Source organism: Bombus vancouverensis, chromosome 13 (assembly GCF_051014615.1).
Source record: "Bombus vancouverensis nearcticus chromosome 13, iyBomVanc1_principal, whole genome shotgun sequence".
Classification (NCBI taxonomy): Eukaryota; Metazoa; Arthropoda; class Insecta; order Hymenoptera; family Apidae; genus Bombus; species Bombus vancouverensis.
Window position 1 is genome coordinate 10299890 of NC_134923.1, and position 15510 is coordinate 10315399.

At 33.2% G+C, this 15510-nt stretch overlaps 2 protein-coding genes across 5 annotated transcripts in view; one reads left to right on the forward strand and one right to left on the reverse strand.

Moving 5' to 3' along the window:
• The first annotated feature begins 2042 nt into the window (after positions 1-2042).
• On the forward strand, positions 2043-13835 carry LOC117163228 (synaptogenesis protein syg-1). The gene is made up of 7 exons (XM_033345312.2): positions 2043-2114; positions 2766-3865; positions 5849-5978; positions 10310-10509; positions 10948-11268; positions 11844-12335; positions 12443-13835. The coding sequence occupies exons 2-7, from the start codon at positions 3499-3501 to the stop codon at positions 12985-12987; spliced, it is 2055 nt and encodes a 684-aa protein (XP_033201203.1). The 5' UTR covers positions 2043-2114; positions 2766-3498; the 3' UTR covers positions 12988-13835.
• A 28-nt stretch (positions 13836-13863) lies between these two features.
• kst (spectrin beta chain, non-erythrocytic 5 kst) overlaps positions 13864-15510 on the reverse strand; it is a 57607-nt gene continuing 55960 nt past the window's right edge. For all 4 annotated transcript variants that reach the window (XM_033345291.2, XM_033345274.2, XM_033345283.2 and 1 more), the window contains one exon: positions 13864-15318. In XM_033345291.2, the coding sequence (XP_033201182.1) occupies positions 15079-15318 (240 nt within the window). In that variant the 3' untranslated portion in view covers positions 13864-15078. The remainder of the gene's footprint in view (positions 15319-15510) is intronic.

Here is a 15510-nt window from a genome sequence, read left to right on the forward strand (position 1 = left end):
TTAGTATAGTACAATTTTTAGTTTTTGAAAATTTTATGAGTTTACTAATAATTATAATTTAAAATTCTCCACGTATAGATATTTTTATATACCTGAAAATGACATATATTAGAACTCGTTTCCTTCTTATTCATATTTTTATGTCCTTTTCTTTTTCAAAATATTTATTATAATATATAATTTTTAGAGTCTTTGGGAATTTTATGAATGTATTGATAATTATAATTTATAAAACTATATACAGGTGAGTTAATATACCTCAACTTGATTTGCATTTCTCAAAATTACACAGATCGTTCGAAAATTGCATGAATATTTCACTTCTAATTAAACTAAGTAATGTTGTAATCGTTGAATTATATAAGTTTCCAGAAAATGATAAGTGACTCCAGAGATATTATTCAGACCAAGATTGGTGATATAATATTGGGAACATAGGTCAGAGATAAACGTTATCATGAATAGTTTTAGATAGCGATAGATAGCAGCTACCTAAAGAATGCTTTCTTTTCTAATATAAGGTTTAAAGATTACTAAATGGATTAATATATCATTTAAAGCAAGATTGGAAATATGCTATTGGGACATTCATCAGAGACAAATGTTATCACAAGTAGATAATCAACATTCTTTAAGCGTGCGTATGATGACTATATACGTATATATAGGAGCGTCCGACATCAACTTTACTTTTGAATAAGTCTAACAAAGGATAAATTGAATTATTCTTTTTTAAAATATCAATAAATAGCTCAATTATAACTCAAACATACTCTAGACTAATAAATAATGCAGAACTACGTCAAACGTAGCGTGTACTTTGTTGTAAGGATACGTGCACGTACTTCCATTCATAGCCATGAAAAGCACTTCCTTCAGAAACGCAGGGAGTGTATTTTCCCATAGGGGAAATCTCATTTTCCCAAGAATACAAAAACAACCTTGAATAGTCACGATTAATGCAACAGCTCAGACTAATTCTTACGATATTTCTAAATTCTATTTATTGCCATAAGCTCGTTATATCGATAAAATGGATAAGCAATTGATTAGATCTATTAACAGCTCATTAACGCAGTTATTAATTCGTGCGTCTATGAACAGGCGATTCATCGGTTTCCCGCAAAACTGCTTTCACTCTGTATTAAACTATCGATTTATCAGTCACGGTATTTATTGCTACATAGTTAACCTTGTTAGTAGTAATTATAAATTATCTCGCGAGCGAAAATTCCGCGCAATATGATTCTCTTTACTGAGTTTCGACGGTCGCATTGGGAATAGAAAGTAACGCGCGTCTCTGTCGGTAATTTATCATAATTCATAGAACACATTAATAGGAACATAGCTATTTCTTTCCATCTTAATTTAGGATATATGAACTTAAAATGTAATAATGCATTAAAATACGTGCATTTCCTCTTCCTTGAAACTTATCAAATTGTTTTCCAGCCCTCCTTGCATAATCAAATTAATGTTATTAATAAAGTTTTACAAGTTACAAATTAATAGGCTCTCTTGTAGTAACAAGTTTGATAATAAAGCTAATGAAATAAACAAATATCAATATCTAATTATCCTATTTGATGTAAAATTGTAAAATTTCGAAAAAGAAATCTATAACCCACAACTTACAACTTTCCAACGTACTAATATTATTGATTGATAAATTATTGTGCAAAAGGGTCTCGGTAGTTAAATTACGTTTAGACTTGTAATGATCTATAAGGAGCTTTCTCTTGAAACTTCATGGAGACAAGTTTGGGGGTTGGGTTGGAAATTGGAGGGGGCGCGGTAATGGTGTTTCTCCCTGGCTAAGCACAAAAATAAAAAGTATATAGAACAAATGGGCGGCTAAACTCGCCGTAGCATGGCATAATGATAACACGCTCGAATAATAAGGATAGCCAACAGAGGAGACAGGGTTGGATACGCACGCGTGGGCCTGCGTTTGGGGCCCGTCTTCCGCTTCCACTCCGATGAACGTTCTGGCTTTAACTCCGGCTCAGTTCCACTACGTGCTTCCAGCATTGTACTCCAACGTCCTAGATACACTCGATTTTACGTCCAGCGGGCTGTTTTCTTTTCTTCCTTCTCAACCATCGCTGCTTCCTGTATGTAATACGTCTATTCTCCTCAAATTATAATACTTAACAACTAATACCTAGCTTCAATAACATTTGGAAAAAAATTGCGTGTTGTGAAAGTTTAATCGTGTCTAGCGAAGAACTTTGTTATGTGAAGTTGTTGGTTCAAAATTTCGATGGTGGTTTATACAGTAATCCCTATTTAAAAAAAAACAAAACATTTAAAATAATGATATACAAATCTAAAATATGAAAAAAAATTATATCGACAGTAAAATCCTCAAGTTTGTAAAACTTACTTACGATGATATGCAGCTGATTGTTATTGTTGAGCATAAGATGCAGTGGAATTCAATTTTCCGCTACAAATGATAACGAAAGTGATCAAATTATTATAACGTATCAAAGTTTTAATTAGATGAAACATGACTTTGTTTGATCGAGACTACTGTATCTAGGAAAGATCAAAGAAGATTAATTTACTTGAATAAGTTTTGAATTGATACTTATATTGGTGTTTTGTGGTAGTAAAAAACAGTGTAAAAAATTTAAACTTCATAAGGGATGTGAAAATGTTTTGGTCAACTACCGACGATGGCGCTGCAGGATCTTCGCTGTCACTGAGTTTCCTTCGAATTTCACAACAGCTCACTTCGTCTTATGTTCTTCGATAGAAAGAATCTCGATGTTGACTGTAGACTATTGGATTAACTATGAACATCAACGCCATCTCTGAAACTATAATTTCAAATCTATTTGTTAATTTAAATTAAATGTGACAAGGTTTTAATTTTTTGCAAACGTCGAATATTCGTGTTTTAAATTCCATCGAACTGAAGCGTACAGTGTTTGTAGTGAAACTATTTTATTAAAGAAAGGAAAAGATATCCTAATTTTTTGTTATAAATAATTTTTTTTAACTCAATATGTACAGCTAATTGTGAATACGGAAGAAATAACAAAGTGACGTGATTTTACGAACTTTCGAAACAGCTCTCTCATTGTGATTCATTTGCCGCTAATTTCCTATAACTATCAATAATCGATCTAACAATCGATTATTTCGAAATAACATCGATTACATCAACGAACTAAAAACTGTAGTTATTTTGTGATACAATTAACAACGAACTTATGTCCACAAAATAAAACAATACAAGTGAACAATTAAAAGAACAATTAATAATTCATCTGAAATTAAAATCGTTAACAGGAACAAGATTAAAGCGTTGTTGATAATAAATATCCAAATAATCAATGCAACTTTATAGAATGAAATACACTCTATAAAAAATACACAAGTAAAATAAATAATTTTAATAAACATAATAAATACACAAGAAGTATCTCAACGAAGAAGAATTTTCAAGAAATATTCATTTAATTACAAATTAAATTACTACCTTCCAAGATGAAATTCACTTATCTCCAAAGCATCACTGTGATCATATTTCTGATAGTTGTCCGAATTACTGGCGAGCAAAGATTCGCGGAAACTCCAGCCCTGTATCAAGAAGTTTCCTCCGGTGACGATGTACAATTAAGGTGCAGGGTACAGGACAAACGGGGTCAATGTATATGGCAGAAGGACCGGAAACCAGTAGGTATGCATCCGGATAAGTACGAATGGGCCAGCGGACGCGGCAGCGATTGCACCCTTCTTATCAGGAGAGCCTCCCTCGACTTCGATGACGGCTACTGGGAGTGTCAAGTCACCTCTGGTGACTTCACGCGACAGGACGCCTTAACTTCTTTACCATCTCGTCTTTTAGTTAGGGGTAAGATTTGGTTGAAAAATTTTTAATAATTTTTCTATATAAATTGGCGGGGTTTGATAGTTTGATTAATCGCCGCTAGAGGGATAATACTTAATTCTTATTCTCGCAAGCTTTTAATGATTGAATTTTCTATACAGGGTACCCTGAATGAACCTATTACAAGATATTTTCTCAGAAATTAATGAAGTTTGAAGCGAGTTTTAGGGGGTAAAAAAGAGAGGTTAGAATTGTATTTCAATGGAGAATTTCCTCTAAATTGTATTTCAGTGGAAGGTGATATCAATCTCTTTATTATTTGGATAGGTCTTAGCAAACTGAGTAACATCTACCATTTTTCATTACATACAGTTATATCAATTGTTTTTTCTAGTCATTTCTACGGGAGAACTTCTTTTGTATGGTTTATAAGCTTCATTATATTTTATAATAATTCTTATTTTGTTTTCTTGGATTTTATTATTTACTGTAGTTTTTTACTATTACTTCCTTGTAACTTTAAAAATTTTTTTAACCTTTTGTATCTATTTCATATATATTTCTAGATACAGTTTTTACGCTTTGTTTAAATAAAACATTCCATAAATTGGAGTCTGTATTAAGTTGAACATACTGTTTTTGTTTATTTGTTTTTATTATAACTTTCCATTTATCTTTTTTTGTCTATTTCTTGTGTGAAGCGCCATTTGTTACTTAAGAAAATTGATCTCTAAAATCTCACTGAACATTCTTTTTTTTCTATATTCACTAAACTCTAATCCCACATAAATAGCGGCACGTTTTACGCTTCCAAAAACCTTCCACTTCACTCTACCGCCATCGTCAACCAAATTTCCATGACCTGCACCAGACCAAGAATTTTTTCATCCACTCGAGAGCCGATCTTCGATACCAGCCTGCATCTGTACTATATCACCATCTTAAGATATCTAGAAAAAAAATATGGAAACAGGTTGCTCAGTTTTTCTAACGAAAATTCATCTCTAAGAAAACACTTAAAAATCTTGAAATTTATCAACCCAGTAATCCAATTTCCACTGAAACACGGTCAGGATTACCGCTTTAGATGGATTGCATATTAATGTACATATGTAATATGTTTAAATTAAGAAATCAACAGAGGCTACTTAACGATCTGCACACAACATTCCACGAAACGTTAAATCGTTAAATAAGTGTGTACACTTAGTTTTAACGGAACGTTGGCTTTTTACGTCACCCTGACAGGTATCGCTTTCCACAAGCGTGAATGATCCTCGACGAATCGTACAAGTGGCTAATCAGATTCTGACGCCTCCTCGAATGGAACGATGCAGATTTGGCGGTGCAATTTAAAATTCGCTAAACGCGGGCAACGGTGTGATGCAACGTGAACCAGTCGTTCCGTTCTACTTTCCTCTTAGCAGCTTGGATTTTTGCAACAACCGCTTTAACGAAAATTTTCTGTACAATAGAATAACTCGACTTGCATAGGATATTTTGATAATCATAGTATAGTCGACAAGGGGGTGAATCTATGTGAAAGAATAAATATATAATAAATGTATAATAAATTGTTTTCATATGAGGGTTTGTGACTTTTCAAATTTGCCTAGTATATGTGAAGCAGGAATTAAAATAAGTCAAAAGTGCAGAATAAAATCTTTCCGTTTAAGGGTTGGTATTCAAGAAAGTAATGTTTGGAATATGTTCAAATTTTCTTGGGACATTTCGCTTACTCGCACAACAGTAGAATATTTAATAGATAACATAAATTTCTATTCAAGTTCTATTTCTTTAGTTATATTAATAAAACTATAAATTTGCATAAACATGTATAGTGTACTTACTGTGAGTCATAAAGAATATTCTTTCATTTGATATAAATGTGCTAGGGAAAGTAAAATGAAAGTGGATAATTTGGTTTAATTGCAATTATGAATGAAAATAAAAAAATTGAAAGTTTCTCTCTTATTTCCGTTATTATTAAATGTCAATGTATTTCAGTAAAACCCCGCAAACCACGGTTGGAATATGGAGGGACGATTTTAAACTCCGCCCTAACTCTAAGGGAAGGCCAGGAAGTTACCATTTCCTGCGTATCAAGATATGGAAACCCACCGGCGCTTATCAAATGGTGAGTTCAGTTAATTACTCCACTATAAGGGTAAACCTAGCCCAAACCTGCATAATCGTTAGTAGAGTATACATGTTTCCTACATTCGCATTTTATATCTCTTATTTCATTTGACAAATCTTATATTCTCTATCCCATATCTAATATAGGTACACAATCCTGTCTTTCTGCAAACAACATTTTGCTATCCCACAAGATGAGATTCGTCTGCCACAAATTTTCCATAAAAAAATCCATCATTATATATATTACAGTAAAAAGATTCTTGTGATATCACTAAAAAAATCGCCTTTTAATTACTAAGTAAAATTACTAAAATTAATAATTTGATTAAAAAATGGTACAAGACTGTATTCTTTTCAATTCACTTCTGGTTCTCTGGTTACATTCATTCCAATTGTACACAGCAACAAAACACTTGTGCAACGGTACTGGCTATATTCCTATCGTTTTTGCAACGACTTTCGTTTCAAGGTATGCTAACTGTAGGCGAAATTACGTTGTTACTTTTTAAATCTAAATGAAATGTTAAGCACAAATCTAATAACAGAAATCAATACTTCATAAAAAGCAAAAATGAGGTCATGCCGCGTCAAATTGGTCAGTTTTTTTTGTCAGTGTCATGGACCTTACTTAAAATGAAATATGATGTAATTTATATAAAATTAGGAAGAGTTTATGTCATCACTCTGCTGATGTCGAATTTTTTAAAGAAATACACTTGGGAATTTTTATCGCAAAAATTATTTGTCGAACCGAGTTGCTTCTTTTTTAGTTTCAATGTAAAAAGTCCGACATATTCAAATCAATTATCTTTTACAATGAAAGATTAATTTTACAATATTGAAAATTATAAACAATATCTTAGTTCATAAATTTCTTCTTGAGAATCAGGGGTCTAAAACTTAAAAAGAAATGCGACCACGTTCCTGGAAGATTCAGCTATAAAACAAATCCCTTTTTAAAATGGAATTATCTAATGTAATTCTATGTTATTTATTGGGAATACTCCAATTGGCATTGACGAAAAGAATTCCCTAAAAAGTTTCCTCGTTTATACAACTAGACACTGACGTATACTTTGTATTTGCAGATTTTCTGGTTTCATGAAAACAGTGTTTCGCTAAGAGATAAAAAGTACGGTTCACAAAGGCTATAGACGAGGCAAGAACCCATAACGCGGTGTTTACGCAGCGGAGAGGTTTGCTAGCAGCTTCTTTTTTCGTGTCATGGTCTAGTGATCAGCTAGCCACACCTCATCTAAATTCTTATAACATAAAACTCACTTCTGTACCGATCATCATGTTCGCATGAGCGGCGTTACAATTTCCACGATCGCCTGGCAGCCGTGAATGCACGTGTTACGCCATGTAAACACATCCACGGAACGTTTTAATCTGATCTTCAAGCGATATATAATCCTAATTGCGAATTTAAGTCGTTACTTTCATTTTGTGCCTTTGGTATAGCCGTTAAAGTTATAAATGAGATTAATATGTATTGTTCAATTTAGTCCACATTTGATAAATTTACGACTTAATTTACTAGGTTATCTGAAAAGTTTCTTTCGTTTCATAAGGAAATAATAGATACACAATGATTTTTTGTTATATATTATTTTACTGAATTATGTATGATCCTTTTTTTCTATTGGAACAATGAATCGTACATAATAATATTTGTAATTTACAGTGGCGGACAAAAGAGTGGTTATAAAAAGTTTGTTAAATATAGCATGTTTTTAGATTTTTGTTTCAGATCTTTTAAATTTATTTTTTGGTCATTTATAATGAAAGAATTCATAACGAACAATGAATAAATATACTGTATACTATGGAATTAGATGACTATCGATAATGTGGTAAAAATATTTAGTACAAAAGTAAGATACTAAAATTTATAGCGTATCAATTTTAAACTTTCTTCCATCCGTAACTACATATTACCTCCGGTGCACTGAATTTTATAGCATGATTATTTCCTGCGTGAAATTAGAAATCTGTTGGCTCTTTCGAATTGAGAAACAGATTAATTAATTGTATTTAGGTATTTGAGAAGTTTATTCTTTTTTGTCTATAAAAATAAAAAGGATATTTTGTGGCCGAAAATTTCATCGCTATAGATAGTTAATCGCTTAGTTAGAAAGCGCAAACGATTTAAGTTAGACGAGGAAGTGGCACGAGTGGGGGACAAGTTTCACTGGTAATTGTCCGTGAATCGGATTCGATCCGTTTCATTTTTCACGGAATTCTATCTCTCAAACGATTAACGTTTATTTCAAGAATTGAAAAGAATGATTTCTCTCTTCGCTGGAAGTCATTCCATAAAATAAAAAAAGCAAGTAAAAAGAATTCTGCTTCTAAGCTAGCGGCAAATTAAATTACTAATAAATTATACTAAAATAGAACATTCACTGTACAGATTTTTTGTTCAAGTAGAAGGATTTGAGAACAAAAATTAAGTAGAAGATTTCTATCACATTTCAAGATGTAATACTTCATGGGACAATAATATGAAAAAATATATAAATATATCTAAACTAAAAGTAAAGTATTGTAATATTTAATAGATAAAACAAATCTCTATTTAGGTTTCACTTCCTCCATTCGTTTAATCATTTTGGTAAAAATATGAATTTCCATATACATCCGCAGTATGAATAGTATGTTTTCACTCGAATCGATTCATAGTCTGCGCATTTCACTATTCTATGCATTTTTTATGTCTTCGGTGTCATCAGTGCTTGTAAAAGAGCAACTCACAGGAAAGAGACTCGGAACAGTGAATTTCACTTACGTATACCGGTGTATTCTTTTCCCATTCGTTGGAAACGAATCGAATGTGGAACGAAGAGAGCCAGAACAGTTCCTAATTTCACACTTGGTCTTGCGTTCGTAGAAATGATGCCGGCCGTTGCAACGGGGCGAGGTAGCAGCGACTCTTTTTACAGCCTTTAATAGGCACGCTGTCTAAATAATTCGTTGTTTCTCATATTTTTTCCTTTTACTCTTTGTCTCTTCCTCTTTGCTCCATTTCGCTGAAGATGCAGCGGCAAGCGTAATTATGCAGATTGTAGCCATAGAAGCGGAGAAACTGGCCGCGGGCATAGTCTCCCCGTGAATCACTCTAGAAAGGGTATAAACCTTGAATATCGGTATTCGTGGGAAATTGCTAAACCGCTTTCCGGAAACTTGGGCGTAACGGCTGTTGCGATTAGGATGGAGCAGTGACGACATTTTCTGCCTGCAATTGTAGAAATTTTGTTAGAATATATCAAAAGTTTTGTGGATAATTGGGTTCGAAAATGTTTAGTCGATTGGTAAGATTATAAATTATTTTTTTTTGTTTATGGTTGCGGAAGTTCTTCCAAGTATTTTGTATGGAAGAATAAGTATATTGAAGAATTAATTTGAAGTTATTCAGAAGAGTATTATTTGTTTGTTTAGCATTCAATTAGGAGCTTGGGTCAATGAAATAATTTTGATGTTACTCTTAGAGTTTCATGTTAATAATTGATCATCATATTAAAATATTGTAAATCTTTAATGATGAACTCTAGTTAATGTTTGTTTGTAACACCAATTACTCTGTGATACATTTTCATTCATGCCAAATATAAAGTAGCTAAATCCAACGTAAGAACAAACTTCAAATATATTAAAAATATTTAAATAATAAGATATTAAACATACTTATGGAACCAACAATAAGCTGATAGATAGGTATTAAACATATGACTGGAACCAAGCATTAGCTTGATAGTTAGTTCTAGTAAACAGCAGAAGGATTAAAAAACAAGCTAATGAACAATATTGGAGTTCTAGTTATACTACGGTAGATATGCAGTATGAATACATCATTCATTCTCCATAAGTATATGAGAACATCCTTGACTTACTTTCAGTACATGTGAATCTTAGCAAATATAACAATTCACCCTATCTATTTTAGAATTAACATGTATAAAACATGTATGTATACTATCGAAAAGTTCAAAATCACTACATACTTCACATAATTTAAGAATTTAAGAAAAAAAGGTCGACTTAGAATTGGAATTCTGTTACCATAGGAAATCCTCTAGCCAAAAATTTATCAAGATGAAGAATAATTTTCAATTAATAGTAAAATTAAATTTGACTATTTCCTAACATAAAAAGTAAACCTTGATTTACATTAATTTTAATATTAATAAAAATGTAATGTTAGAATTGTCAGAAAATTGAGAAATATGTAGCTGCGTCTAAAAAAATGGTTTCAAACTTTTTACCCTTAGTGTATATTTATTATAAAAAAAACTTTTTAATATCAATTGTTTGTTCTTTACACAGGTACATAGGAGGGGATGAAGTAGAGCCATTAAGGGAGCAGACAAACGCGACAGAAGTAGATAGTCCGAAAACCTGGGCAGCCCACAGCCTCCTCCGTGTCCGTGGACAAAGGGAAAACCATGGTCTGCCGATTCGGTGCATCACGATGCATCCATCCAGCGTCGTTCCAACATCTGCGGAAACACGACTGGATGTGCATTGTATGTATATTCCACGTACTTTTGTACAACTGATATTAGACAAGTTTCTATCGATGCAGAATAAAAACAATCGTAGTATTTGCAATTCACGCTACACTTCACTTTTGACCACTCCAGTGAATACACATCAAAACCCTATGGCAAATGATAATCTTTCCTTTCATAAAGTAGAAATCTAATATTAGATCTGAATTTCTAATGATTGGAGTTAGGTAGATGATTTGACCAGTTTCTATTTCTAAGAGCACCCTGTTTAGAAAGTAGCAATGTTTTGGCGTAAGATATTAGAAAAATGGTCATTTGTGTAACTTATGAGTTGGGATTTTTCCTCTAATTTTTTTATCCAAAAGTCCTTAAACATTGATTATATTAATTGTGCTCTATTAAAGGAAAAACAATGTTCAACCATTACTAAATTATATGTATATCAAATTTCAGACTCCCCAGATGTAAGAATAGAAACGAAGCCCCGACTCCTGGTGGCGGCACTGGAGGATTCGGCCAGCTTTATGAGCCTGAAATGCTTCGCGGATGGCAATCCCAGCGGAACGATCAAGTGGTTCAAGGATTCAACTCCCATCGCGGTAACAAGCAACGTGGTGGCGTTGATGCTAAACAGAACGCAGCAGAACGGCACGATGACCGGCTCCGAGTTGAGATTCGAGCCGGTCAAGAGAAACGATGCCGGTCTCTATTCTTGCAAGGCGGTCAACGTTATCGGTGAAAGCACCGCGGCTAACTATAGACTGGACGTACAATGTTAGTCCGACTTTTACCATGATACCTATTTCTTTTTCCTTCTTTTTCTTTTACGAACAACCACCATCGTGATCAACAACGAGAACACGTCAATTTGGCCACTTTCCTCGTCTAACTATGCTGCACTTTTGTTCTAAGCGCTTTTCAGACAGAGGAACAGTTGGATAAAATAACGGCAATTGTGTGCTCATTGACATGAACGTCCATTTGTCATTTATTAGCGGTAGCGTTACAGTTTGCTTTAAATAATAGTTATTGGGTTTTTCCCTGTGATGAAACGTGGCTTCTTTTTTAGACCACTGTAGTCTCCTTTCATTCAGAATAATTATTTCTTTAATCCTTCCGACACTAGTGCGACGATATTATCTATTGCTGGATATTTTTCTGATACCACTGAGATCTATGACATACAATATCATGACAAATGGAAGTACATTTTCTATTTAAAAAAAAATTATGAGTAATATACCCGTTTTGCAAATTTGAGGAATCTTATTATATTACTGTAATTATTCTTGATTGATAGTGATCACCATCAATCATCTTCACATCTTATTTAAGTCTTCTATTTTCAGATAGTCCCAGATTAAAATCAGAAGATCCTACTTACAACGACACCGCGCAAAAATTCGAAGAAACAACTCTGCTTGGTACAAGCTTGGAACCCTTCGAGTGTATAGATTTTGAAGCAAATCCTCCACCTCAATATCGATGGGTGCATCTTCGTGGTGGCATGACGGAGACCATTGAGAATCCGCTGCAGACCAAAGACGGTGGTAAACGTTTACATTTGAAGAACGTGATGTGGTCCGACGAAGGGGAATATCGATGCGTGGCATTCAATGTGATCAACGGAGTGAGGAGAGAAATGCCCAGCGAGGCTCGTTACGTGCTCCACGTAACCGGACCGCCTGAGATACAGGCGAGGCCGTCTTCCGGTGGAAAGGGCATTTACGAGTCACTAGGATGGGCCGGAGAACCGGAACACACTTTAAAGTCTCGCTTTTGTTCGAGACCTCCGCCTAGACTCGTTGCTTGGCAATGGGGAAGCTCGCATATCAGAGCTGGCGAGTATCAAAATATGTTTGTTAATGGTGGAGCTTTCTAAAAAAAAAAAGGTTTATAGCTGCAGCATATGTTTTTTAGCCAAATAGACAATTTCTTCTTTTTCTAGGCGAGAGTATTCATCCAAAATACGAAGCACTATCATTAGAGCATATCAAGGAAAACGATATGCCAACTAATTGCTACTGGGCCAAGCTAATGATCAAGGATCTCCAAATAGAGGACGCTAGAATATACACCCTCTTAGTAGAAAGCGAAAAGGGTAGAGATTCCACTAATATCAAACTAACTATTCGTGACCCAACGGAGATGAGAGTAATTGCAGCAGCAGCTGCAGTAGGGCTATTGTTTCTTCTCCTTCTAGTATTCATTGCTGTATATTCAGTGTTAAGGTTGAAGAATAGAAGATATCGTCGAGAAGAAGATGGTAGCATTGCTGCAGATGCATTATATAGCAATACACCTACAGCAGATAGACAGAAGAATGTGAACTCATCTCAAAATAAAGCGTATGTGAGAAAGACGAACACGGAGGGTGGATTGGCTGTTACGTATGATTATGACCAGATCACGAAGCAGGTGCGCGCCATGAGCCCAGAAGCACTGAAAGTCAGGCGAGCACCAGCTGTTCTTCAACCACCAACCATTGTATAACTGTTGATATGCTCATTGCCATGACAATCGTCGATGACTGACGGTGAACTGTTCTATTGTGACTTATCTGTTACTGACCATATTGTGTAGATCCGTCTTCACTAAAAACAGGTCATATTTTGTATTACTTGTGATTGAAAATTGAAATAGCAGAATTCATAGACCCTCTATGGTAATGCTACAGAATCTCCATTTATTTTTTCCTTAAAGATGAAGTTTATGTAAAATTTGGCAATATTATTGGTATATTGCCACAAATAAAATTCAATAGATGTGATAATTTCATTACAAATGATATTGACTGTGAGTACTTGACTGATTGATTTGGAGGAATTTTCTATTTTATTAATTGGAAATTGAATTATTTGTTGTTGCTACTATTGTTACATTTTAAACTGATTTTAAGCTTTATTAATGTAATTTTGTAGTAAGTAGATACTAGATTTGTAATATTGTTTAAGCAACATAAATGCATTTTTATATCAATGTACTGGAATTGTATTTTTAGTATTTGCGTGACTGATCTCGTTGTTGAACATCGTTTCCCTTGTTACATACTCAGAGTCTTACATCGATACTTATTTTTGCGACGATATGTTTGTGTAAAAAAAGAATGCCAAATAATAAATATATGTACATATTAGATAATTACGTAAAGAAAATGCTACTTAGTGCTATAGGAAATACTTAGCTAATTTTAATAGTACTGTATATGATGAATCTTGCACTATAAAGTAACATTGTGTTCAGTGCAATAATGCAGCATTGCATCACATTAATTTAGTATAATGTATTGTTAATTCCAAAGCGTAATATTAAAAGATATTACAGTAAATTTTATAGAAATAGATTTTGGGATTTTAAATATATCATCTATTAATTTAAATTTCTCCTTTATTTATTTAATATCTTTTAAACTTTCGATCATTGACATCTTGGCGCAAAATAAGATGTCCTACGTAACTATGAAATAGCATTGATGAACCTACATAATACATAATCAATCTTTATGTAGTATTAAATACATTTTACACATTGTAATATTTCATCATAAAAAAGAAAAGATATTTATAATCGGTAATCTTCGAGAACGCATAATTTTTCCGCTTTTCTAAAAAAAAATATGATATGTATACATATCTCTGGTATTTTAATTACATTATAAATTCATTGGTCCCGAACAGGCGTTTCGAAATATATAAGTATTTGCAATGCATATATTACTGACATCTATAAAACTTAAACCTTACATTATTCGCGCAACTGCATATTCTTCTTCCATACACTTCAACTTTCCTCTTAAAGTCAGGTACACTTTAAATAAATTCAGTAACATTCATTGCGTGTAAGGTGTAATTCTAACATATTTCTTTTCTTTGTAGCTTTACGGTGCATCTAAAGAAATCAACGAAACAATTGAACGATCGTAATAACTATAATAAATTTCCATAAAGTCCACATGGTGCATAGTAGATTTTTCAAAAATGGAGGATTAATCTTTGTATAACAATGATTCTTTAAAAATTATTTGTCTAACAGTCGCTTTTCCTTCTCTTTTTAATATCTTTTTTAATCCCTGACATATCAGACATATTTGCACATTTCAACGCAAGTAAAAAAGAAAAATAATAGAAAAATGCAAGTTCTCCATATATATATATTTCATACATTCTATATTGACTTTAACATTTGAGTTGAACATGCCACAGAACTTCTTAGAAGTTATCGTTGTAATGTATACTTCTTTAATATCAGGGACTCATTCAGATATATTGCTCTCAAAATTAGGTCAAATTGTATACTATTAGAGTCAAATATTCTCTTCATTCGTGTTATGGTTTCTATATAGCTTTCTTTTTATACATGATCAACTCAATGTATTATTAAATAACGTGAACGATAAAGTTTAATTTGTATAGTACACAAAAATATATATAATTTACAGGAATCCTCTCATGTATCATGCTACAAAAATAGCACGTACACGTGTCTTTTCTGACTCGAAGGAGCTTAATCTCGGTTTTGTTCCATGAAAACTTGTACGCTCGTTACGGAGATATTCTGTATGCGTAAATATTGTCATCAATAGGATTACGATTGAGGTTTCTTGCGTCTGCCAAATAGATTACTTAAAACAGAGCTTCGTTTGTAATCGCGGTCCTTGCGATTATTACCCACGCTATGTTCACTTTCTGATCCACTTTCGCTAGTTCTTCTACTTTCCACGTTCGTGAGGGGTTGAGAATTTTGTGGAACTGCTGGAGGAGGTACATATGATGGCGGTAGAGAAACTGGTCTACCTGTGAAGGTTGAGTTATTCTGTTGCACACCCTATAACAGATAAAAATATGTTTTAAGATCTAAATTCTGAATTTGGTATTTTAAATATTTCTTTATTCCTAACTTTATCTACTTTTCTTCTTTTATTCCTATAGTCCTATCAACTGAATAAAGAAGGTAAATGAACAGTAATGGACCAATAGCTGCTGTGTAAGGATCTAATTAATTTTAATTGGTAAACAC